Source organism: Misgurnus anguillicaudatus, chromosome 12 (assembly GCF_027580225.2).
Source record: "Misgurnus anguillicaudatus chromosome 12, ASM2758022v2, whole genome shotgun sequence".
Lineage (NCBI taxonomy): Eukaryota > Metazoa > Chordata > Actinopteri > Cypriniformes > Cobitidae > Misgurnus > Misgurnus anguillicaudatus.
Genome location: NC_073348.2, coordinates 12,425,449 through 12,451,857, shown reverse-complemented (window position 1 = coordinate 12,451,857; position 26,409 = coordinate 12,425,449). Strand labels below are relative to the sequence as shown.

General features: G+C 37.9%; 2 protein-coding genes across 2 annotated transcripts; one reads left to right on the top strand and one right to left on the bottom strand.

The window, feature by feature from the left end:
* Positions 1–4,270: 4,270 nt before the first annotated feature.
* On the top strand, positions 4,271–14,228 carry rassf6 (Ras association domain family member 6). Its single transcript, XM_073873977.1, has 11 exons — positions 4,271–4,553; positions 5,407–5,484; positions 6,355–6,433; positions 7,628–7,773; positions 9,034–9,137; positions 9,327–9,514; positions 10,393–10,494; positions 10,599–10,650; positions 13,014–13,132; positions 13,221–13,318; positions 13,899–14,228. Exons 2-11 carry the CDS (start codon positions 5,426–5,428, stop codon positions 13,972–13,974), a joined length of 1,023 nt encoding a protein of 340 aa, XP_073730078.1. The 5' UTR covers positions 4,271–4,553; positions 5,407–5,425; the 3' UTR covers positions 13,975–14,228.
* A 1,410-nt stretch (positions 14,229–15,638) lies between these two features.
* Positions 15,639–17,795, bottom strand: LOC129447573 (cystatin-C). Its single transcript, XM_055209337.2, has 4 exons — positions 17,466–17,795; positions 16,214–16,365; positions 16,030–16,131; positions 15,639–15,919 (listed from the first exon to the last, which is right to left on the bottom strand). The coding sequence occupies exons 1-4, from the start codon at positions 17,557–17,559 to the stop codon at positions 15,833–15,835; spliced, it is 435 nt and encodes a 144-aa protein (XP_055065312.1). The 5' UTR covers positions 17,560–17,795; the 3' UTR covers positions 15,639–15,832.
* Between the last annotated feature and the right edge of the window lie 8,614 nt (positions 17,796–26,409).

The following is a 26,409-nucleotide window of genomic DNA, read 5'->3' as shown; positions in this document are numbered from 1 at the left end:
CATCTTAAATAAAAGTGGATTTATTGCCTTTATTTCTTTTGTTCCCATTATATCTGCCCAAGTGAACATTTTATAAAGGCCACATTTGGAGTAAAGCAATTAACTCATCCCAGTTGACATTTAATTTTAACATAATGTATAAAATACATCTGTTTGTATTTTATCATGTATTTCAGTCTCCTTGCGAACAGAAGAACTGTCAAAAAACACAGTGGTAAGACGAACATGTTCTTTAGTGTTAATGTTAATAATGTTGAGACAGACCAGCATTGCATTGAAACAACCCAGCATAGGTTTATGTGTTTTGTCCAGTATTTACCCAACAAAGGCTAAGTGCAGTAACTACGTAAACACTGAAACGGAGAAAAATGCCCTTAAAGTTTTTTACACCAGCCAATCAAACATGTTACTGCAATTTTGGCACACACATTTCTCCAAAATGGGACAAAATTGAACCACACTGTAAAAAATGTGCTGTAATTATGCAGCTGGTTGCCAGTAACTTACTGTAGAAGATAAAGAATGAAAATGTTCCATGTTCATTTAACTTTGAACAAACTTTCACCAGTAAATAACATAAATGTAAAATCTACAGTAAGTTACTGGCAGCTAGTTGCCAGTAATACGCAGTAATACTGTAATTTCTACAAAAAATGTTTACAGTGCAGGAGACTTTGTCACAAGACACAACAGATCTCACAAAGCCCATTTCAACCCTTAACTCAATATTGACCAAATGCGTAGTTACTGCCCTTTGGCTTTGTAGGGCAGCATACATGACAAGTGTTAAAAAACGTTCAGATTCCAGGTTTGTGCTGACTCAGGAATTTCTGAATGGTGGAATGGTTAAATTGATGACATTACTTGACGACATAAACAATTTCAAGATGTGAATGCTTGTCTTTGTGTAAACCAATAACAGTAGATATTGTGTAACACATTTTCCAAGGATCCAGTACTGCTGAGGATTGTCAGAATATGAGGTTCATTGTAATGATAAAGTTACTGTCACAGGATGCTGTGTAATACTGAAGACAGCTGTGATTCCTCAGTGTCACCCTGTGTTTTGGCAAACACTGAAACATTACAGCGAGTGCTGGATCAGCGAGCATTCAGCAATACAATATGAGTGAAGCAAACAGTGTCTCCAAGACTACAACGCAGTCTGACATCAAAATGACCCTCTACACCGCAAAATGCCCCGTGTTAAATTAACACTGCTCAGTGTCTATGTGTGTCCACACCATGGTATGATTTCCTGGGGGGATAGCAGGATTTTCCCCACCTCTGGTCTTTATATCCCTGCCTGATATGAATAATTTTTATCACAGGTGGGGACAAAAAGCCTCCCCCCATAATTAACTCTTTCCTCGCCATTGATGAGTTAACTCGACAAATATGAGAAAACGCTTCCCTGCCAATGACGAGTTTTTCCAGCAATCCGAAATACCGCTATTATCCACCAGGTGGCCGCAATAAATATAAATATATAAAACCCAGATGTAAACAGCTGTATGTCCGTGTATGTTTTGAGGATCGCTCTGAATCTGATCTCTGTCAAAAGTCCTTCACAATGGAATTGTCTCAGCTTTTTGCTCAAAATGTTGTGTTTTTGATAAAAAAACTACCCATTATTGAGAGGTGATACAATGACAACTAATGAAGGTAGGATGAAACATTTTTTTTGTGTGTGTGAAAGCAGAGGGTCTGTTCTTTCATTTGATATATTGTATGTTTATATATTAAAAGAAGAACATTTTTTGAAAGGCATTCAACTTTTGTGAAAATCATGAAAAATGCTGGCGCTGACTGGCAAAAAACTGGGGGAAAAATGAATGCCATATAAATGACCCTAAATAAAGCTCATTTAATATAAGTAAAAACCCTGCCACGCAATACTGCAAACAACAGTAAAATCAGGAATGGAGTATTACTGTCAGCGCTTCAAATCCTGTGACAATAGGTGACAGCGTGTCTAGGTTAGGTCATGATCCTGTTTTAACCCATGCCCGGATTTTCCAAATGTCACCAACCACCACAAAAACAGCCAAATAAATTAAAAGGGTTCCAAACAGTATATCATCATATTTACAGGACTGTCAAAAATGAAGCCAAGAAATATTACCGTTGAGAATGAGACAGCAGAATCTACCATTGTTAATGGAGGGGACTTGCCGGATCACAGAGGAAAGCAAAAAAGAGGTCATCAAACAGACTGACTTAGTCTGACGTCTAAGTAGGCATATATAGCCTTTTTATTGTTATATGGAGAGTATGTTATGCATTGCATTTTTTTAAATAAATATTATGATTTTGATGTTGCATGTCGGGCATAAGCATAAAGAAAAAGCCTAAGAGCTTGTGGCCTTTAGCCTTGTTAGACTGTCCGACTCTCATGCTGGATTGGAAGGGTTTGAATCCTGCTCAGGGCTGGTGCGAGTAGGACTGGTTACATTTTTATACATATTTTATTTCAACAGTTACAAGAAATAGCTTATAATACCCTGAGGAATCAATATACAGTAAACCTGTGGTTTATAATTCATATGACGTTTATTTAACTAGTTTTGGAGGAGCATGGTCATCTGACCGAACCAAGCAGCACAAAGAGGTGTCTATAAATAGCCGTCCCTCACCTTTATCCCGTTTTTGCAGTATCCCTCCTCCACCCCTTACCTCACTCTCAGCTAGTACATCTATCCCAGTTAAAGAGGGGGAAGTACTCTGGGTTCAAGTTAAAGTTCAGAGCTCGGAGCCCTACCCTCGAACAGCACGCCAAATATGCTTTTTGTCATGTGAACTCATAAACTTCATAAATGAAAATATTTGAAAAACACCCCTGCTCTGATTTTTTTACAAATCACACCCTGGTCCAAAATACAGAGTGTTTTGTAAAACTGTAACACTGAAGCAGTGTTGAATTTTATCCATCCATCCGTCCCAATGTTTCTTAACCAGGGGTTAAGCTGGGACCCACATATAGTAGGGGGCTCCCAACAAAGGGGCCTCAAGATAACTAAAAAAATAAGACAAACCATGCAATAAAATAAGCTAATACAACATAATATTTGGTAATATTTTGTTATTTATAATGCAAATACATCTGTTTAGTTATGTCAAGCTGCATATTTTGTTTTGTAGAAATTATGAGTGTGGGGCTTCGAGATCTGGACAGTAGAGGGGCCTTGAAGTGAAAACGTTTAAGAACTCTTGATCCAGTTAATAGTCTTTTTCTAAATTTGAGAGGTGAATATAACAATACAAATACTCCTATACAGCCTCACTGGCTTGTTCTTTTGGTTATTTAATTTATACTGCCATCTCTTGTGTAGAAAGAGAACTGCATCAACACTATATGCCATTCATTCTAGCAATGGCGCAATGGCTCAGTCCTGTTTAGCAAGTCCAGAGATTGCATGTCCCAATCTACCGTGTTGATAAAAGTAAAACCAGTCTGGGTTTACCTGTTGTGCAACTTTTTTTGTCAACATCTATTCTTGCGAATGATTTTTGACTTCGCACATTTTAGCAGCTGCAATATAGATGATAAATGAATTTAATGCAACTGCAGTTTAAAAAGTGCATGATGTATGAGTATACAGCATACAGTGTGTGTTTCAAAATTGCTATGAATGCATTGGCATATTACAAGTGAGTTTAAAATAGACTGGAATCTTCTTTCTGGTCTTTAAAAATCTGGACAAAGGTTGACGGTCAAAGAGCATTGGTTTCGTAATTTTTTCTGAATCTTGTCTCTACCGGGAGTGTCTGTAAACCAGGGGTCTCCAACCTTTTGTGAGCAAGGGCTATCACAATGCATACTACAATCTGAAGGGCTACTTTTTTGTATAGTCATCTCAAACATGTATCTTTTACTTGTTGATATGTTTTATCATTGTTTAAAATGTTAACTTTTAACATAAAAGAAGTCAAGCTTATATAAAAAATTAATACAAAATCTACTAAATACAGATAAACCAATACATAATTTGTATAATTATTCCTTTGGTTTATCTTTAATGCATTACTCTTTCACTGAAAAAATAACATATTAATTAAACTAAATTTTGTCTACATTTAAAATTGACTTTAAAGTAAAAGCTACATACTGACTTGCCTATGAACTTTCTTAAAATTAAGGAGATTTTTCTGTGATCTTGAAATTCGTATTAAAAATCGTATTTTACCGGTATTCATTCTTAAAAAAAAATGTATAGTACGTACTGCAACTATCTATCAGTACGTCACTTACACACTAAAATAAACCCTCCCTTTTCCGGTGAGGTATTCAAGCTTAGAGATTCATACCTATGGGTGTGTTCATACATTCGCTGCATTGGTAAGCATTCCCAGAATGCACTTTGGAGAGGTAAGTTAGATCAAGTTACAGCACAACAGCGTCACAAACTACAGGAAAACACCTGACAGTGTCTCTACAGGTCTGTCCCTCATTGCCCAGCTCCTTTTATCTGACCCGATAGCTGTGGCTCGGGAAGAGATATGTCACCTATTTTTGTTTGAGTCCACTTATATTGGATGTAATCAGGCAGCAGGTGAGTAACCTTTAATGTGCTAATCTTTCTGTGTAATGTTTTTTTTTAATCTGAGGTTGTCTATGAGCAGTGTGCTTCACACTTTGTTGCTAGTTGATGTCTTCATTCATTTGACTGAAAGATTATGCAATCTTGTCACCAGTTACAGCAGCTAAGGAAGTATGGACTGTACACTTCAGTCATGGTCACAAACAGTGTGTTAAGGATATGCAATTTTTTTTACTGTATATATTAAGTTGTTTTATGACATTAGATGTCATTTTTATTCAACACATCCTCATTGACTTGATTTTTAAATCTTATTTTATATTGTGTGTTTGCACTAGGCCATTTAGTCCACACTGCACTGAAAGCAGTGCTGTTGACCCGGCGTATTTACATACAGATGCATATCTTTTGTCAGTCAAAATCCTTTTAAAGCCGTGTTTGCCGCGAATCTCGATTAGTACCTGTGGTTTTTACAGAGCATGCACTGACTTGAATAACCACACCACTCCCTCAAAGCACAGATTCAATGAATTTAATGCCCTGAGCAGGCAAAGTGAAAGTACAACTCAAACAACACTAAACAAACAAGAGCTGCAGGCTTTTTTCTTACAGCTTACTCTAACATGTTAGCAAAGACATCCAGGTTCCAAAAGGGGTCTGTATGCTACAGTCCTCACACATTAGTATGGATTATTAACGCAAATACCAGAGGTTCTGTTAAAGTAGCCAAAACATGTTTGGACACAGTCAGAAACACTTTTAAATGAATATCCTGGCATAAACAGTCTTGACTTGAATGCCTGCATTCCTGAACTGTCAGTTATCCAATGTGACATGCAGGATCAACAGTTTCCTTTCTTTGTAGATCTGGCTGGTTTGTTGAAATGAATGCGGGCGAGTTACCCTCTATTGTTCAAATTGGTGCAGGAAGGTCTTGCTCCAGGTTAGTGGTCATTATTGTATATGTATCTTTTAATGAGTAAAAGGAGTTAATGAAATCGCCTGACATACAGGAAATTGCATAGAGTGATGTCTAAAAATCTGAGACCTTATAAAAACTGGAATTTTATATTGAAACTTGTAAATAAACAAGGTACTGATACGCGGAAAAGTTGTGGTTATTTTTAACCAAAGCTGGGTAAAGATCGAACATAAATAAATAAACCTATGCTGGGTTGTTTTTAACTCATGGTTGGGTAACAACAACCCAGCTTAGATTTATTTATAACCCAACATGTGTTCTGTCCAATACGATGGGTTAAAAATAACCCAGCAGAATTTAGAGTGAAGCAAACAAAAAAAGAGAAAGAAATACGACTCTGCACAATTTCTAGGCCAATAATCAAATGTAGGCAAATATTTGACATTGCATTTGTACAACGGTCAGATTTCCTTGCTTTCAATGAGCCACACCAGGTGTTTTTGAAACTTGTTGACATGTGGAAACCATGTGAGCAAGAGGCACATAGAAAAAAAATCTAGTTCATGTTACATTATTAGTTTAACCTAAATTAATAGAAATGTATATATTTATATATAGAACTTATTCAACTTAATAGTTGTAAATAAAAAAATAATAATAATTGCGTTGCATTTTCAGTAATGGTTCTAGATTGCACTGTATAGCTTACTGTAGCTTTATTTTTTATATTTCTTTTATTTACAAACAGATTTACTGTACAAATATATTCAATGTTGACATTTACAGGATAAATAGGAGGAAAATATTAACTAAAAACATATCTTTCTATATCAAAATTATAAACTGAATTATCATTTTTTTTGTTACTTTTTCAATTTATGTTTTATAAAGGGCTGAATTTATCTCTCTATTGAATACCTACAACTGCTTTCTCAAAGACAAAACACATCTGCAGCTCACTGCTCATGAGGTAAAGCATATTTCTATAATAATTATCGGTAACACTTTACTATAATGTTGTATTTGTAAACGGATTAACTAACACAAACTAACAATGATGAATGCTTCTACAGCATTTACTAATCTTTGTTCATGTTAACTTCAGCATTTACTAATACATTTATAAAAGCAAGCATTGTAACTGTTAACATTAGTTAATGCACCATGAACTAACATAATTTATGTTAGTTTATGGTGTATTAACTAATGTTAACAGTTACATAAATAACTGTATTTACATGAACTAACATTGACAAAATTAATGCATGCTGAAAAACTATATTGTTCATTGGTTAGTGTTATTTAATGCATTTACTAATGTTTACAACCTTACTGTAAAGTGTTACCTTATTATCCTTTTGGATTCTTATGCATTCATTATGAGTCATTTAAAATGAAAAAAATAAACATATGTGGCTCTGACTGTGAAAATGTAAACTCATACATGAAGTAAAGAACATTATGTGAAGATATAATCTTGATATATTTAAGTAAGGTCATGTCAAATATTGAAATCATTGTGAAATCAAACTTTGATGCTCCTGATCTCATTATTTCATTAGGAAAATTTAACCTGGATTTCACAGACAGGGTCAAGTCACAGTCAAGTTGCATAAATCACATAACTCACATTTTTTATAATATTTCATTGCTTCAAAGCAGCTTTACAAGACAGAAGGTCACATATGTGACCCTGGACCACAAAACCAGTCGAGTCACACAAGTATATTTGTAGCAATAGCCAACAATAGATAAAAATTATGCATTTTTATTTTATAATCATTCATAAAATCATGAGGATATTTTGTGAATTTCCTACCATAAATATATCACAAATTACTTTTTTTTGTGAGTAGATGCCGTTGCTAAAGACTTTAAAGGCGATTTCAGATCGTTTGTACCCTAAAGATTTCAGATTTTCATATAGTTGTATCTCGGCCAAATATTGCCCTATTCTAATAAACCATTTTGAATTGTTGTTTTTTTAAGACCCTTATTTGGTCCAGGGTCACATATTAGATGAATTACATTTAAATTTACCAAAAGATGCCCAGATTTGGACCTTGATTCCTGCACAAAAGTTTTTGCTGCCCTCTTCAGCCAGTGAATAGAATAGCACGTCATTGTTTTCACATTTTCAACTGTACTGTATCTTCTTTGACAGAGTGCAGGACAGGTGACATTTGAAGGACTACTTGTCATCTCCTGGGGGGTGAAGAAACCTATTCAACTAAAAATACAAGATGAGATTTTTCCAGGCGAGTCTTCAATCAAATCACCCGACCCCATCAGTCCACTTGGAAGCAAAAGGTTAATATTTTTAGTTTAACATTTTGTTTATCAGCACTATTACATGATGTTGTCTAAAAGCAATATAAATCTTTAATCCATTTAAATCTCATATCTGAATTTCTCAGGCAGGATTGATAAAGAATACAGATCAGATCTGTGGCTTTGTTTTAATTTGGATAGCAGTGAATATATTTTTAATACAACATTTTTTTTAAATATGTGTAGATAAATACTGGTATTTTAGCAAACTGACTGTGAAACCTTCAGTTTTATTGGTTTGATATGTAACACTGTGGCAAGTAGTCCAGTAAGTACCAAAGCATAGCATGATCTCACTAGCTGAGGTTGTTCAGGGCAAGATTAAAAAACTTTTTATATGCGAAAAAAATCCATACAATTCTCAGGTGCATACATTAAAAAAGTTTTGTAAAAATTGTTGTGGCAAATAATATTTTTAAGTTGAATTAACTCAAAAATTTTTGACAGCAAAGTACTTTTTTAAGTCAACTCATTTATTTTTATTTTTTTAGTTTAGTTTTTTTAGTAATTTGAATGAACTCAAAATTTTTAGGCAACCAGGTAACTTATCTTTTCGGTTGAACCAACAAATATTTTTATAGTAGCCACAATTGTCCTCACACTCAAGACCTGCAAAGAGACCAAAAATATAAAAAATAAGTTGAACAATGTGGGAAAAAGTGCAAAGGGTCTTAAAAACAGATCCTGCATTTAGGGGATGTTTTAAAACACTTTTTTTAAAGAATTTTTAGATTTAATGAAAAAATAAATGAAATTTTACTTTAGACTGTTTTAAAAGTAACATCACTAACAAGCATCAGCTTATTGGGCCAGATATATTTAACAAACAAACAAAATGACATACAAAATATGTAGTGCATTGTAAACCCAGTAGTTTATTGACTTGTTGTTATAAATAAACTCCGGCATTGACACTTATCAAATAATGATTACAGCTTGAATTGTCTGTTATCATATCCATAACTGAGACATAATGTAGTTAGACTGTAAACTAATTAAATAATGAGTTCACCAGGGGCATAAGTTTTAAATATGGCACCTATGAAAGAATAAGATGGAGATAGGATTAATAGTGTGAAAAGTAGTCTAAATCTAACACAATGGTACAGATGCGTTATGTTGTGTTGTGAAAAGTGCCTGAAAATCAATAAAAATGTTAATCACAAAAAAATTACTGTATAAAATACTGTTTTAAATCTGGTTATATAGTGATGTAATAAGATGTCTCATGACTGACAGGGGTATGACACGCTGGGGAGAGTTTGATGATCTTCATCATATTGATGAGCTAACAGAAGTTATTCAAGATGGATCCAAACCTGACGATCCTAATGAAGATTACACAGTCAAACTACTGTAAATGTGTGACAACATATATTTCTAAATGTGTCTATTTATTATTTTCTTGGAGACTGTTTATTTAAGTCTCCAATTAAAAAACTGTCTAATAAACAAACCACAAATTACGTTTGATTGTACCTGTACATTTTACATAATAGGTGATACAAACACAAATCTCTTTATAGATTACATTGAATATGAAAGCAAGACATTAAGGCCTTTTCGGCAGAAGTCAGCCAGTGATGACAGTTCAAATCTGTTTCGAACCATGAGCGATGCCTCACTCGTGAAAATGAGGGTGAAGAGTAAGAGGATGACAGAGAGACAGATGAACAGAAACTATCGCTTCTCCATCAATGGACACTTCTACAACTACAAGGTTTGAAGTTATAAATTACAAACATTATACTAACTGGAGACACAATATTTGACTGCAGAGAAGGGCCAAGAAATGATTTGCAGACTTATAAGCAAAATAGTAACCAATGTATTATGCACAATGCATGAGATTTATACGGAGCCCCAAAGGAGACAAAGTTTTAAAGAAAGTTTAGTTTCGTGTACTCACATGAAACTATTGCATGCTCACGTGAAATTTCTGCGTACGCACATGAAACTATCGCGTTCGCATGTGAAAGCTTCACATGCGAACGCGATAGTTTCACTTGAGCATGTGAAACGAAACTTTATTTAATTTAGCTCCAAAGCGAAAGTTTCACGTGCAAATGCAATAGTTTCACGAGCGCGCACGATAGTTTCACATGCGCACGCGATAGTTTCGCATGAGCATGCAAAACTAAACTTTAAAAAAATCTGCACATGAAGGTTTCGCGCGAGCACATGATAGTTTCACGTGAGCACATGAAAAAAATATTTTGGAAGTTTTCTGATAAATGATGAAGAAGATATTTTGATAAATGATGGTAAGTACACAGATGATGGTACCCATTGAATTTCATCATATATTTTTATTCCAGCTATGGAAGTCAATGGTTACAAAAAGTTGTGTGCATACCATCATTTATCAAAATATCTTCTTTTGTGAGAGTGAGTAAATGATAACATAATTTTCATTTTTGGGTGAACTATCCCTTTAAATGTGGCATAAGTGTTAGCGTCTAAATATTTTAATAAAGTATAAATTAAATGTCTGGGTCGACCTGACTGCATTTTATTACAAAAAATGTTTTTAGCAGTGATAAGAGGTCAGTTTTGAAAATCCTGAAAAATATTTTCTGAGTTATGTTGTTTATGCAGACGTCCATTTTCACACCGTCATTTGGAGCAACAACAAATGTCCACATTGACAGCAACATGACAACACAGGAAGTCATAACTCAACTGCTTCACAAATTTAAAGTTAGTTTTCCTTCTTATTATGAATAATTTATTTCAAGCTTCACTTTAACTGATTCAACTTAAAAGATTTATTTTACTTAAATCGTTTTTTTTTCTCCATGCAGATAGAAAACAGTCCAAATGAATTTGCCCTCTACTGTATTCATCAAAGTGGAGGTATGTACAATTATTATACCCAAAATTCACATTTTTACCATCATCACCCAAATTGCCACTTGAAACAGTTTAAGATATTAGATATCATTAGATAGATTTTTTTTACATTTTTTAACAAATTCTTAAAGAATGTGACTGTGTGGTTGCTAGGTTGTCCGAGAGGTTGCTATGCAGTTATATGGTTGCTAACCCTGGTCAGAAGCAGGGCCAGAGTGGGACTCATTTTCAGCCCTGGAGTTTCATTGCTTAGACCCGCCCACTTTAATTCATTACTGACTATATTAAAATTAATAACATTAAATCCTCAGTAGCCTACATAAGTCTGCAGTAGTGCATCGTTCTCTGCAGGGTTGCAAGTCATTGTATTTTTCAAAAATATGATTTCCTATTCAGTACAAATACAGTAGCCTAAACAATTATGATTTTTACCATAATTAATACCAAAAGGTATTTTAATATAATTTAAGTAAACTTATTCAAAAACTTCTGAAAGATAGTTAGAAAGATATATATATATATATATATATATATATTTTTTTTTTTTTTTTTTGTTATTCTTTCAATAGACGATAAGGGCAATTTATAGACAATTTTGTTGTTACATCTATGATTTAGAAGCTGTTCACACCTGGTATTAAGATGTGTTTTCGTCAGTCGGATCACAAGTGAACGAGAGAGACACATTCACGTTTACACTAGGTATTTTTTTCCACTTTGAACCACTTCTGTCCTGATTACTTTGAGGGGATGCTCTGTGGAGACTGTGGGCGAGTCCCTCTGCACGAGCTGGAGAAATGACAGGTTTAAATTGACATAAACTAAAATTATGTCAGAGTCCACTGCTTGTGTTGTTAGTAAACAAGCTGAACAGTGTTTTGCACATATATGTAAGAGCCCTCTCATGATATTTCAGAGCAATTAATGAAATTTTCACACACTTTCGACCACATGCACGTTTACACCACAAATGTGTTTTCGACTATCTCTGAATATAGTCGAAAGTAGAAAAGCTCAAAAGTTTTGAACATCTTTACACTTGTCTTTACCGTTGTCCACTTGTTATCCAATGACGAAAACGCATCGTAACTCTTTACCCGCCATTGACGAGTTATCTTGTCAATTAAGAGAAAACATCTGCATGAAAAAAACGTGTTTCTGATGATTTTTATGTTAATTTGTAACACCGTTATTATCCGCTAGATGTCACATTAACTAATTTATAAAAAACTAAAGCAAAAAAGTATTTACTAATTGTACACTCTGTGTATATTTTGATAATCGTTCTGAATATGATCTCTGACAAAATTCCTTCACAAAAATGCAATTATTTCAGCTTTTTGCTAAAAAATATTTTTGAAGAAAAATACAAAATTAAACGGGAAAAAAACATTTTATCCTATCTATGTTTGTTTGTTTGCTTGTTTATTGTTTGTTTGAAAACAGAGGGTCTGTTCTTGCATTTGATATATATGTATGTTTATATATTTTTAGAAGAAAATTTTCCTCGAAGGCATTTTGTGAAACTTTTGTGAAACTCACTAAAAATGCTGGTGGGCAACTTTTCGATTTGTAGATCAAAATACAGATTTGTAGATCCTTTTCCTTTTATAGGCCCTTCGTATCAAGTTGCGCTCAAGTTTATTTTAAATCTACGTTGCAAGCACCCTCAAATATAGGCACATCTGAAACAAAACTCATGTTTACAGGCCAGTGCTTTGAAAAGCAGAAGAAAGTGTCTTTCTGCATTTTCCATGCGTTAATGGACCCCAATGCACGAATTCTTCCAATAATTTTTTTACTCAAATTGCATGAGTGGGGCTGGAAAATATTGTTAGTGCTGGCAGCCTAGAGACAGCAACCTTCAACCAAGTGGTATGACAACACCGGCCCTCGTAGCCAAAAAAAACTAACCGGCCCACTGGAATTCTCCCGGCCCTCTCGATAAGCCAATCCGGGCCTTGTCAGAAAAACCTCCAAATCATTATGATAGTCTGGGCCATACATATGCCTCGGGTTCCACATTCAGTAGAATAATAGCATGCCTTTGCCCAATAACAGATGATGAATTAGTTATTGGTATGTTTTGTAAAAAAATTAAGTATAATTTTTGCATTTGGACTTTTCAGACCTATTTTATTTTACAGTATCTTTAAAACAAAACAACAAAAAAAAATTGATACAATGTTCTTGTTGTGTACATCATGCTGTATCACTGTGCTTGCATTTACATTCATTAATTTAGTATGAAAGTGTATGGATCGAACCAATGAATTTCACGCTGCTAACACATTGCTTTACCAACTGAACTACAGGAACTTATGCGAAGCAGATCATTAATATCATTATATTCAATATGTTCACAGAGAAAAGAAAGCTCAGTAGTACGGACATGCCATTGTGGGAACGGGTTTTACAAGGACCATCGAGCAGCATTATGAAAATGTTTCTCATGGACAGTGATGAACAGGAAGTTAGCCTTGATGTGAGTCTGTCTCGCCTGTAACACAAGAATGCATATTTCCTACTCTGATGAAACCACATTGACATCTTGTTTTCCACTGGTTTGACAGGTAGCTCAATACCTCAATTTAGAGTTGCCCATTTTAAGAGTAGTTCTGCAGAAACTGGAGGAGCAAGAGAATCAAGAAATACAAAGGATAATATCAAAGTGAGTCTCTTTTAATAAATAATTGCATTTCTATTATATTTTTTGTTATCCTACTCTTAGAAAAAAACAAAAATTGTCACTGGGGCGGTACTTTTTCAAAAGTACACCTTTGTACCTAAAAGGTACATATGGATACCTCTAAGGTACATGCTGGTACCTAAAAGCTAAATACTGGTATCTCAAAGGTACATATCTATACTTAAATGGTATTAGGACCTTTTTAAAATGTACCAGTGACAAAAGGGTACAACTTTTGTACCTTTTTTCTGAGAGTGTATGTAACCGGTACTACTGGCACCCCTACTTGCAAATGTAATGTTTTATATTTAGGTTTCTTTTAACTGTAGCCAGCATTTAACTAGATTACAGCACTGCATACATTGATAATTCTCTTAACAGTCTCTCCTATTTGTTGGACATGCTGGCTGATTTCTTTCCCCACCCATATCTACCATAGATTTGTGATAGCAAAAATCTATTTTAAGACAGTTTAGGTATCAAACATACAGTAAGGTCTCCAAATTGTAGGCCGATAGTTTAGTAATAACTTAAGGCCTTAACATTTTTTTTTTTTTTGCAGATACGAACATCAACGCAATATTATACTGCAATGCTTACGTCAAAAGTTGCCAGTTAAGACTGAGACAACAGTATGAATAAAGACTTTGTGAGATTGTGGATAATACCGAGTGAAAACGTTTCCAATTGAGTGAAAACAGATGTGGAAAAGAATGACATCACTGCAGGGATATCGACTTACTGAAGAATGCCAATCTGAGATGCATGTAGGATATTATAATGCTGTTTTACTCTTACTGTATGTGTAATGTAAATATTGTAACATATTTTTACTTTGTTGTAATTAAATATTTATCATGCAATGGACCAAATAAATAAGTTTATTTGTCAATGATTGCATTGCTAAACATTTGCCCTGTCATTTGCTTTTAAGATGTACAGTATGTGCAAAAGTCTTAGGCCACCATGCTACCATTATATTTCTTGTTTTTGCAATTGTATAGTGATCATATATGATTATTCCTCAGTCTCTTTATTAGAATACAACCAGAAAATACAGGAAATGTGTATGCAGTATTAAAAACAGTATAAAAGTATAAGCTGAAGTGTCAAGTATTTAGGATAAACTCCCCTTTTACTTGAACAATAGCAGGAAGCTGCAGGATCTCTTAAACCTAAATGAAATTAAATCCTAATTTCTAATTCTAATCGAATGACTTCAGGACTTCAGTCTCCTCAAAAACGCTCAAGATGTGTTTTGTGCCAAGAGAGGTCACACTAAATACTGACTGATGCCTGAAGACGACATTTTTTATGTGTTTATAATTTACATATTTCCTGTATTTTCTGTTTGTATCTTTAAAAAAAGAGTAAAAAATAAATATGGATGGACATTAAAACTTTGCTAAAATAACAAAGCTGGTGGTGGTGGCCTAAGACTTTTGCATAGTACATCTTGAAAAGTTATAAAAACAGTAACAGGAAAATAAGGACAGTGTTTCTAATGGAAAGTTGGTTTTGGAAAGCACAATCAGCCTGTAAATGACTCAATAGATTCCTTCTGGTACTTTCATTCTCTGACAAATAACTTCACTCCCAATGATATATCTGTTTACTCCCTAAAGGCGTTTGATAGGCGTTTCTAAATATTTCTTAACACTTTGCTACTTTGCTGTGACCAAGTCTGTGAAAACCTAGCTGAAGTCTTTTTTGTGATTTACTGTTTTATACAAAATAAAAGAAATCACACAAATAACATTCTGTGAAAATACAATCTTAATATATCTAAAGTCACTATGAAATTGAAATGAAAAACTATAATTTTGGGAGGAATATTGTGTTATTTTTTACAAATTATGTATTTGTGAACCTTAAATTCAGGTGCCCTCATAATCTTATCAAAAGAAACCATCTCTTTTGACTTCCGGTCATATGATATAGCAGATGAGTTGATGCCCAGCCCTACCTTTTTCATTTCAGAAGCTGTTTTACTCGGATATCGAGAAAATAAAATAATCACTACTTTCGTTTTTTTATTTTTTTACTACTATGAAAGTCAATGGTCACTATCTGCTATGTGTTTAACATCATTTCTCAAAATATCTTCTTTTGTGTTCATCAGAAAAAAGAAATTCATACAGGTTTAGAACAACATGAGGATGCGAAAATTATGACAGAATTTAAATTTTAAGGTGAACTATCCCTTTAATATAGTTATCACCTTTTCATTCAGAACTCTCTCCATTAAAAGGAACAGATTTTAAAATTGTTTTCATACTTGACAAAATAAGAGATTTGTATAATTTATTTACTCAATCATTAATGTCAAAACATACACATTTTTTCAAAAGGAAGATAATCTCTATCCATATTGGTATATTTCACAAAAGTTTTTAACATTTAATATGTAAACAAAATAATGGCTTATTATCCAAACCCCAAAATCCTAACATCAATCCAGCACGTATTGTGAGAAACTGTGTGTCCATATGAAATTCAGTCGATTTTTTTGCAGGACATCTTCTCCACCTCATGTTCGTCGTTCCTCGGATTAAGAGTTACTGCAAACTTACATGCCAGTTGCTGAAAAATCAATGTCACAAACATGAAAGTTATAGTAAAGGTTGTATGCATGTGTATTTTTAGCACTAAATTATAAACAGTACATTTTAAGGAGAAAAAAATAAATCTACCTTTTTTGACATGATACAAGACTCAATATCTGCATTCTCTGATTTGAGACATTTTGTCTTTCCAATAGTGGCCTCGATTTTGTAGTTTATCATATTTGTAACCTGGAAAGAAAGTTTGGCTTTCATTTATTGCACATTTATGCTTCAAACTCATGAAATCATGCTGTAATATCAAATACTGTACCTGAGTGTGAGCAGATTTAATGTTGATAAGTTTAAAATATTTCTTTGCTTTGGACTTTTTGTTGAAATTTTCCACAGCTGTCTTTGCAGCTTCTTGAACGTCTTCTCTCTTCGGGTTTGCTTCAGACCATCCACCAAGAAGTCTGATTTTTTCTGTGACGGGACATTAAATAGACATCACTACATACTCTGTATCTTAAGAACATAAAGGGTAGGAAAGACTATGCTGAAAGCTCAATTTAAACAGCCGGCATTGAGTCTTGCGGTAATGCTATGTTTATAAAAACATTTACTTCTAAAGACAACACCGTTAATTCTCACGAATTTCCGTGGTATAGTCACTGAATTTTTTGCTCATTTTTCCGTGGCATTCTCAAGGATCTCCGCATTTTTCCGTGGCCCTGCTACGGACTGTCTTTTTCTTGGCATTCTCACGGATTGGTTACTCAACTGTTTTGTCCTATTTTCTTACCATTTGCGCTTCGGTTTAGGGTTAGATTTACATGAAATGACATCCTTACCCAAACCCAACTCTAACCTTAACGCCAGGCGACAATTGTTTAAATTTAGAAAATATAAAAGAATAAATAGTATAAACCAATAGTTAAAGTGACATACTAACGCAAATACCAAATCTAACCCTAAATCGAAGCAAAAATTGTTCGAAAATAGGAAAAAGCAGTCGAGCAACCAATCCGTGAGAATGCCACGGAAAAAGACAGTCCGCAGCAGGGCCACGGAAAAACGCGGAGATCCGTAGGAAATCCACGGAAAAATGAGCAAAAAATTCCGCGTCTATCCCACAGAACTTTGTGAGATTAGGTTGGTTAATTTCATCAAATTTATTTAATCATAGTTTTTTTTATTCACCATAATGTCAGAAACACTTGGGCAGTACAATTTAAAAAGGCACTAATATGCACTCCTAAAGTAAAAAATGGGTTTTGAAAGTGTACCACACCAGTGACAGCTTTGTACGTTTATTTACCACAATACTTACATTGATACAATGTCCCTGTTAATGTTTTACAGCTTTAACGTTTTAAGTCAAATCTACTTGATACATTTTACAGAGTCAGGACTCCGCAAAAGTTTAAAATCCTGAAGTACAGGACAGCAGAGACAACTTAAAAAAATTTTTATTAAATAATTGATTTATTACTGTATTACCATCTGATACTCTTACTTGAACATTAACATTGACCAGTCAGATATCAAAACGTTTCTTTTTGTAAATAATTCAAAATGCCTACCTGGTACAATAACAGCTTCCTCCAGAGGTTGATCAGCTCGGCTGAGGTGAAATACCGAGATGAAGGAGAGCAGGAGAAGAAGTGAGATATCCATGTCTTCGGCTGGTTGATGACTGAACGAATGAGGCAGGGTGTAAATGTGAAGACTGTTTTAGAAATCTGCCATGTAGTCAAGGAATGTCTGATGTGTCCACACCCTTTCGGTCACAGAGGGTGGAGGATGAATGTGTGACGTTCACTGCTGCTATAATGATAATCCAGTAAGAGTAAAGGCACACAGATCATGAGTCAGGTGAGGCTCTGTGTGTAGAAGTGCGTCTGGTGTGTCCAAATACAGAAAACAAGAAAATAAAGGCTAATCTGCTTACAGAAGTAAGCTGTCGGCCTGCTGTCAGAACGGATACAGCTTTTCTGTGGTTAATTCAACTTCCTCTTACTTACAGTTGAAGATTACAATACAGTTTAACTAAACCTGATAACAAGTTTAAGGAAATATTTCCTCAATAAAAGGTTTTCAACATTATTTTCATGGAATCAAGCTATATTCATATTTTTGTTATTTTTACCTGAGGCCAGACATGGCACTAGTGTTTTGTAAAGGGGACATCTATGTGGCTTTGTGGGGCATCTAGAACATGTCCAGGAAAAACATCACACCCTCAATACAGCACAAAACACAGACAAAACAAACAGCTCATTGTTATGCAAGGGCAGTGCTAACAAAGCAGAACACTGTTTTATAAAACACAGATATTTGTTACATTCATTATTGACATTATTTGTATTTTACTTTGTTTACAATAAACTACAGTTTTTTGTAAATAATTCAATTACCTCATGTGGCTTTAGGTCATGTCTGTATGTGGCTGCATATCAGAGCTTGATAACAGCTTTACCAGCCTGTTATTGCTTTTGTAATTACAATATGTGACACATAAGGACTTATCTGTATTGTGAAAATACACACAACACATGTTTGTATAGCTTCAGCCATATTTACTACATTGTTTTGATAAACAACGATTTACACCTGTTAAAAACAACTGACTGCAAATTGTTGCCTATCAGAACCACAGAATTGTTTTTGTCATGATAATATCAAGGTGTAAATGGGAAACTCCACCTCTATGATCATTTGTTAAGTCATGTATCAGATCATTGTTGTTTCAATGGTACAGTATTGGTAAGTGTGTTAAGTTGTCTACATGCACAGTTGTGAGTCAAGCAGTTTAAAAGCTCGTTCAGTCTGCAGCTTCCTTAAGCACTTGAACTGAAAATGAACCCTTAAACCCATTTCTACATAACCAGATAGAAACAGAAGTGTTTATTATAAACCTGCATATCTTTTAAGAGGTCAATAACGTATTTTTACAGTCTCCGGGCTGCAGCGATACATACATGGTCGAAAGTGGACAAAAGAGACGGATTTAAATACCAGGTGTAAACGTAATGTGTCTCTCTCGTCCACTTGTGATCCGATCGATGAAAACACATCTTAATACCAAGTGTAAACAGCCCCTATGTGAAAGGAGATATGCATTCATAGATTTTTGTTGAAGATCTGATGATATATAAAATGTGCACAGATAATCAAACAAACAGTATGTTGTGTTCAGTGATCCCATTGGTCCAGTAGGTGGCAGCAAAGAAATATTTCTGCTCATGACTGACGACACTTCTCGGGTTCACCAGTAAAATTGGTAGATGACTGGAGGGCCTCATTCCCAATACTGTAAAATAAGGAAATACTGGTATAAAAAAATGATAATAGTAAATAATCACATTGGCTTTCTTAAGAATAAGAACTATAAGCAAATTAGGTATTTAATAATTTTATAAATAACAAAATTTAGTTCAAAAAGTCTGGAAAGACCACATTAACAGCTCAATATACAAAGTCATGGCAACTTTCCTAATTCATATTTTTCATGTGATGTCACCTCCTAGAAAGACAGACATTTTATGAATCTCATGTGAAATTGAGGTGCCTCACAAATGCGTACAATACATTACACAACGCCAAGATGGAAGTTTACTACAAAACAATGCTGTTAAATAATTTTTGTCAAAGCTGTGAGTGAATGTTGCTATGGTTATTTCTGTGTCAATTGTTCCGTACAGGCATGAAATTAACATTTAGGGGATTCACTCCAGCATTTAAATAGGGTTGCCACTCTCGAAAGTTTGAAGTGTGTACGAGTCCCTAGTCTATGCTACATCAGTGGGCATCGAAAATACATTTTGGTCCAAAAATAGCAAGAATGATCCTTTGATGGCTACTTCCAGCAGGATAATGCACATCACAAATCTCAAATCATTTCAAATTGGTTTCTTGAACATGACAATGAGTTCACTGTACTAAAATGGCCCCACAGTCACCACATCTCAACCCAATAGAGCATCTTTGGGATATGGCGGAACGGGAGCTTCGTGCCCTGGATGTGCATCCCACAAATCTCCATCAACTGCAATATGCTATCCTATCAATATGGGCCAACATTTCTAAAGAATGCTTTAAGCACCTTGTTGAATCAATGCCACGTAGAATTAAGGCAGTTAATTAAGGGGGTCAAACACAGTATTGGTATGGTGTTCCTAATAATCCTTATGTGTATGTATATCCAAAGTCTAGTAATTACAGTCCAGTAGGTTGTTGTGAGGACGTGACCAAAGAAAAGGGAGGACACGCTGCTTACAGTCAAGATTTGTTTTTTAGTTTATTGACTCCCAAACATTTTCAAAAGGGACACCAGCTCTGACCCTCCTCACCAAGGAACCTAAGCAAAATCTGACTGAGCAATTAAGAATGAAGCCTTTCCATCACTTAGGGTCAAACCAATATACACACATATGTTTATGATTTCCATTTCACCTAAGTAACTAAACTTGCATTTAACACTCAAGTTCAAAATAAATTTTAACATCAATATTATCCAAAAACAAAAATAGTAAAAACACTTTTATTAAAGAAAACATACAGTTACATCTTTTATTCTCCATTCTTGAACAATGACCTCTTTCAGATCCTAGATGCTGGGTGGAAAATGACGTTCTGCTTGTCTTTTCAGAACTCCCCATACATCCACCTGGGGTTGAGGTCTGAATCACTTTTACCCTGTGCTTCTTCTAAAATGAACCAGTGACCTTAGATGTGTGTTTTGGGTCACAGTCATGTTAAAAGATTGCCTGGTGACCAACGGCACAGAGTGATGGTAAGATCTTCTCTTTAAGTATTTCATACATCTGTGTATTCATGATGCCGTCTATAAAATTCAAGTCTCCGACACCTGAAGCACTCATGCAAGCCCACAGAAGAACACTGCCACCACCATGCTTTACTGTTTGTACCATGCATTTTTCATTGTACTCCTCACCCTTGCCACACCATACAGTTTGGAACACCTTAGAGCCACAAAGATTAATCTTTGTCTCATTTCTCCAAAGTATAGAGAGCTAAAGACCCAGTAGTCTTTACCTTTCTCAATATGAGCTCTAGCAAAGGCTTTTTGTGCATTGGCTTTACCAGTGGCTTCCTCTGTGGATGACCTCCATGCATGCCTCTCCTTTGCACAGTACGTCTGTCATGTGGTGTCATGGGAAACACCCCAGATTGTCTTTCTAATGATTTAGCCAACTGTGCTGAACTTGCATGATGATTTTTTTTCAACATCTCTCATCACAAACCACTCTTGACCAGGTGTTAACTTCAGTGGACATCCTGGAGATCGCAGAGAGCTTCCTACAAGTCCATCCTTTTTTAATTTTTGGATCCCTTTCGTGGCAGTATTCAAACTTATTAGCAATGCTTATCTTGAAACCTTGACCATTTTGTGCAAAGTAATTATTTTATTTCTCATGTCTTGTGACATTTCTTTACCATGTGGAGCTATTCTGCCACCATTACATGAGAGTGGATTTTCTATTTTAACTCTTTCACCGCCAGCGTTTTTTACAAAAGTTGCCAGCCAGCGCCAGCGTTTTTCATGATTTTCACCTAAGTTTAATGCCTTCCAGAAAATGTTCTTCTTTGAATATATAAACATACAATATACCAAATGAAAGAACAGACCCTCTGCTTTCAAACAAAAAAAACGTTTCTTCCTACCTTCAGTGGTTCTTTTGTAATCAGCTTTTGAATATGGGTAGGTTTCTGCAAAAACACCACATTTTGAGCAAAAAGCAGAGATAATTCCATGTTTGTGACGGACTTTTCATAGAGATCCCATTCAGAGCGATCTTTAAAACGGACACGGACATGCAGCTGCTTGCCATAGGGCAATACTTCCGAGTTTAAAAAGTTGCGGAAGTGCACCACCTGGTGGATAATAGCGGTATTGCGGAAAGACGGAAAATCTCGTCATTGGCGGGGAAGCGTTTTCTCTTAATTGACCAGATATCTCGTCAATGGCGGGGAAAGAGTTAAATACCACTCTCAATTGCCAGTTATCCTGTGGCCACCTGTGTGATGATTAATTATATTCATAATTTCTTAGTGAATTCCTGTTAATTAATAATATTAATATAAAATATTACTTTATTAATTTTTTTGCTAACATATTCATTGGGGTGTACTTATTTTGCATCACCTCATTTGTTTTAAATAAGTTATTTTTTGTATCCTAAAGATGGTCAGCGACTTTCCCTCTTTTGTTAATAAAAATAAATGTTTAATAAAACTGTTTTGTAAAAAAGAAAGCAAATTGGTCTCATATTTACTAACAAATGGAGAAAAAAATCTTAATTTTCAAAGGGGGTGTACTTGTCACAAGGTGACGATCTTTAGGGGCGGAACTTTGGTTGTGTTTCCCACCCGGGCCAGTAAGGAAAAACACCGGAACTTCCGGTAGCGCCGCGAGAGGGAAATCGGCGGAATTAGACGCAGCTGTGCCTAGTTAACGGGAGCGGCGATGATTGGAGGACACGCCGGGCAGGCCAATATAAAAAGAACAGTTAAATCACAGTTGAAGGCTGGTTGTTGACGTGGTATTGCAGTGTGGTGTATACTCATCAGGTAGCAGTCCGGCTCTCTTTCCCAGGCTGAAGCAGTGTCGTTGGAGAGATGTTGTGAACCTTAAAGGTTGGAAATCGAACGGATGAAATCGGAAGCACAGCCATAACGTAGGCAGAAAACAGAGTATTTGTGAGTACAGACCTGCAAGTGGTTTTGTGTAAACGCTGAAAAGACGCCCTGCTTGGCAGGATTGATGTTGGCCTGTTGTGTGGATCGGAAACAAAGGACAGTGACATTTATCGTCCTCGGTGCCTGTGAGTATAACATTTGGTGAAGACGCTTTGAACACTAACCTGCATTTTCAGTGAATACCCTCCAGGAGAAGGAGGGCGGCCCTACCCTGAGATAGCGTGGTGGGTGAGCCGAGGAAACATCCGACGGAAGCTAAACGCAGCGACAAGACCATCAGCTAGACCGAATATTTCCATCAACCATCTGACCTGGGCAGCGTGTAAAGAGACGGGCATCCTTTATGTACACTGGAGTGTGGTGGGTGAGTCTTTGTGTCGTGGAAACTTATACTTTTGACGTGGTGCTGTGTACTGCTGTGTACTGCTGTGTATTGCTGTGTGTCTTGTCAGACAAACCCCCGCCTCCGTACACTCTGTCAAAGTAAGACGAAGAGGTTGCCGGTTTAGCAGAATATATCTGAATTTATGCTGTGAATACGCTTTAAGTCTACTTAGTGAAGTGGTGTTACGGAAACGAGTTCCCGTCCAGACGTGGGGGTATTTTTGGAGAAACGGCGGTAAAGGACCGAATGATCAGTGGATGTGTGAGTACAATTAAAGATCACTATTGTTGATACGTTGATCTACCCAATACTTACTGTTGCAGAGAGTGAGGTGTAGGCACTCCGCCGTCCCGGGTCTCTACAAAGGGGCGCCCCTGCTCGGGATACGATCGCCGAGACGGCAGACAGAGAAGGGCAGCGCTCGGCCTGGTGAGACGACGTGACGTGTCCACCCCCCCTGTGACCAACGAGCTCGTCGTGAGGGTTGCCCCCGACGTCGCCAGAAATCTACCTATAGATCTGACCTATTGAGAGGGAAACCACGATTAGTAAGTCCGCCGTACTTACCTTATTGCAACTTAAATAACCCCCAAGTTTGTGACTTACCGAAACAGGAGGGCGCCGCACCCAGCTGCTGCCTGTGGAGAGAGAGAGAAAGAGAGTGAATACCAGAGAAACTAACGTTGTGAACCTCATACTTACCGTAGGCTGTAACCAGCGAAGAGGTGAGAAGGTCAAGTGAACTAACTGTGTCTTGTGTCCCAGCTGCTGTCTGTGGAGAGAGAGAGAAAGAGAGTGAATACCAGAGAAACGAACAGTGTGAACCTCATACTTACCGTAGGCTGTAACCAGCGAGGAGGTGAGGAAGTCAAGTGAACTAACTGTGTCTTGTGTCCCAGCTGCTGTCTGTGGAGAGAGAAAGAGAGTGAATATCAGAGGAACGTGAAGGCACGTGGGGCGAAGACCCCCTGCTGAACAGAGAAAGGTACGCAAACAGCGAAAAGTCCATTCAACAACCTCACTAATATTTATTCTGCCTCCAGGAAGGAAGAGGAGGGCGCCACGGGCAGAAGGAACCAGGCAGGAGCCTGTTCTTCGACGTCCCCTCCCTCTGTCACTCACTTGGCTGTGGCCCCCCTGGAGGGCAGAGCCAGACATTAGTTTTAATTCCCCTTTCCCCATTCCCCATTACATTTTAAATATTTAATAAATAAAGATTGTTTTAATACTTACCTGTTCCCGTGTTGTCTGGTCATTGGGTTGGCTTTGGGGACCTCATCGAGGTGGAAATTGAGAAGGGGCGTGGCTTTAGCCATTAGCAGCCAGCCCCTGGGTGTGACAGATTTTGGCGTAGTGGGCAGGATTTCCACCTCGAGTTGAGTAACCAAGGTCGCCCAATGACCGACAACGCGGGGCCCGCAGCCCAACCCCGTGCCATGCCCGTTTTTATGGGGAGCCCCTGGATTCAAAAATATGGGGGGACAGAATCAGAGGTACGATTGTCCGAATGGAAGGCCCAATTAGAGTACCTGGCCGACCTACAGGGCCTTAGTGCAGCCCAGCGACTCCAATTTGTGTTAAACTCCCTGGATGGAGAAGCGCGACGAGAGGTGCACGCTGCCCCCGAAGCCGTTAGAGCCACCGCCCAAACCGTATTCCAGTTCCTCACTGAACAGTATGGTGACCACACCCCCGTAGCCGTCCTTCGCTCCAAATTCTTTAATTATAAACAGGGCCCCCGCCAACCAGTTAGAGCTTTTGCCTTGGGGCTGAGAGAACAGTTCACCCGATTGCAGACCCGCCGCGACCACGGGTTGGGGGACGGAGAGACCCTACTACGTGACCAGTTTCTTTTGGGGCTGAAGGAAGGCCCGGTGAGGCAGAGTCTGAGAGTCCAGTTTAGGAGAGACCCGGGCCTCACATTTGAAGACTTGAAGGAGGCATTAGCTCTGGAAGGTGATGAGGTTGAAGTTGGTGAGCCCCCAGTGTGTGCGGCTGTCAGTGAAGCGACGCCAGCGCGACCCGAGGGTCCCGACTGAAAGCAAGCAATGAAGGCCGAACTTTTGAAAGACGTCCGTGAGCAAATGTCCGAGCTGTCTAAAACTCTCCTGGGAGAATTGCGGCAAGGACGAGCGCGGGAGGAGCCACGGCCGGCGCCCCGAAACAGAGTGTACTCTGAGGGTGGCCGAGAGCCGCCCCGGCGACTGAGCCGTTTCAACCAGCCCCGTTTCGAATGGGACCAGCAAGGGCGACCCATCTGCAACCGCTGTGGATAGGCAGGCCATTATAGCCGCCAGTGTGGGCCCCGTAGGGTGTCGGAAGGGGGTTTTTAGGTCGACCGGCCACAGTGGGTCATGTGGCCGGGACCCCCCGAGAAGACCCCGGAAGAGAAGAGGAAATGGCTCTAGGAGCCAGATGATTGGGCATAGCCCAGTGGCGAAGGTGAGAGTGTGTGGTAAGGAGATTCAGTGCCTGGTGGACACGGGCTCCCAAGTGACGCTGTTCGCTAAAAGTCTCTCTGAAGAAGTGTTTGGGAAGCAAGGGGCCCAAGGAGTGGAGGCCCCCTGGCTCACGTTGAAGGGCGCAAATGGCCTCAACATTCCCTATATTGGCTATCGACTGACGGACCTAGAGGTCCACGGAGTGGTGGTCCCCCAAAAAGGGGTGATCATCGTGCAGGACCACTGCCTGGGTGCACATCGAGCCCTGCTGGGCATGAATGTCCTCTCTGAGTGCTGGGAGGAGCTGTTTCGGGCTAGGCCTGGACCAAAGATACCGCCTGCCGAGAGGCCCAAGTGGGAGAGTGTGGTGGCCGACTGTCGAAGGGTGCAAATGACCCAGGTCCGCAGAGACCGGGAAGAGGTAGGAAGAGTAATGTGTCGTTTTGCCTTGTCTGTCCCTGCGAAGAGTGAGGCCGTCGTATGGGCGAGAGTACCGCCTCGATGAGCTGGCCCAGAAGAATGGGTGCTAGTTGAGCCCCATGTGGATTGTCCACAAGTAGAAGTAGCACGAGGCCTAGCGGCGGTCCGGCGAGGGAGGGTCCCTGTGAGGATCCGGAATGAACATCCATACGCAGTGCATCTGCATCGTCACCAACGGCTAGCCAGGTTAACCACGATCGCACCCCACCAAGCGAGAGAAGAGAGGGACGTCAGTTTCTGTCAGGTGCGCCCCACTGTCATCGAGGTGGCCCTGACACAAGTAGACGCCCCGTTGGGGGGCACGGAGAGAGGTGTGCCGAACCACTTGGCGGGTGAGTCACTACAGGGGGAAGACTTGGAACGAACGCAGACGCAGAAATTACAGGCGCTTCTTCGAAGATGGCAACATGTATTTGCAACTCATGATAAAGACTACGGGTGTACACAGGTGGTGGAGCACCACATACCTACCGGGGATGCAGGGCCAAGCCGGGAGAG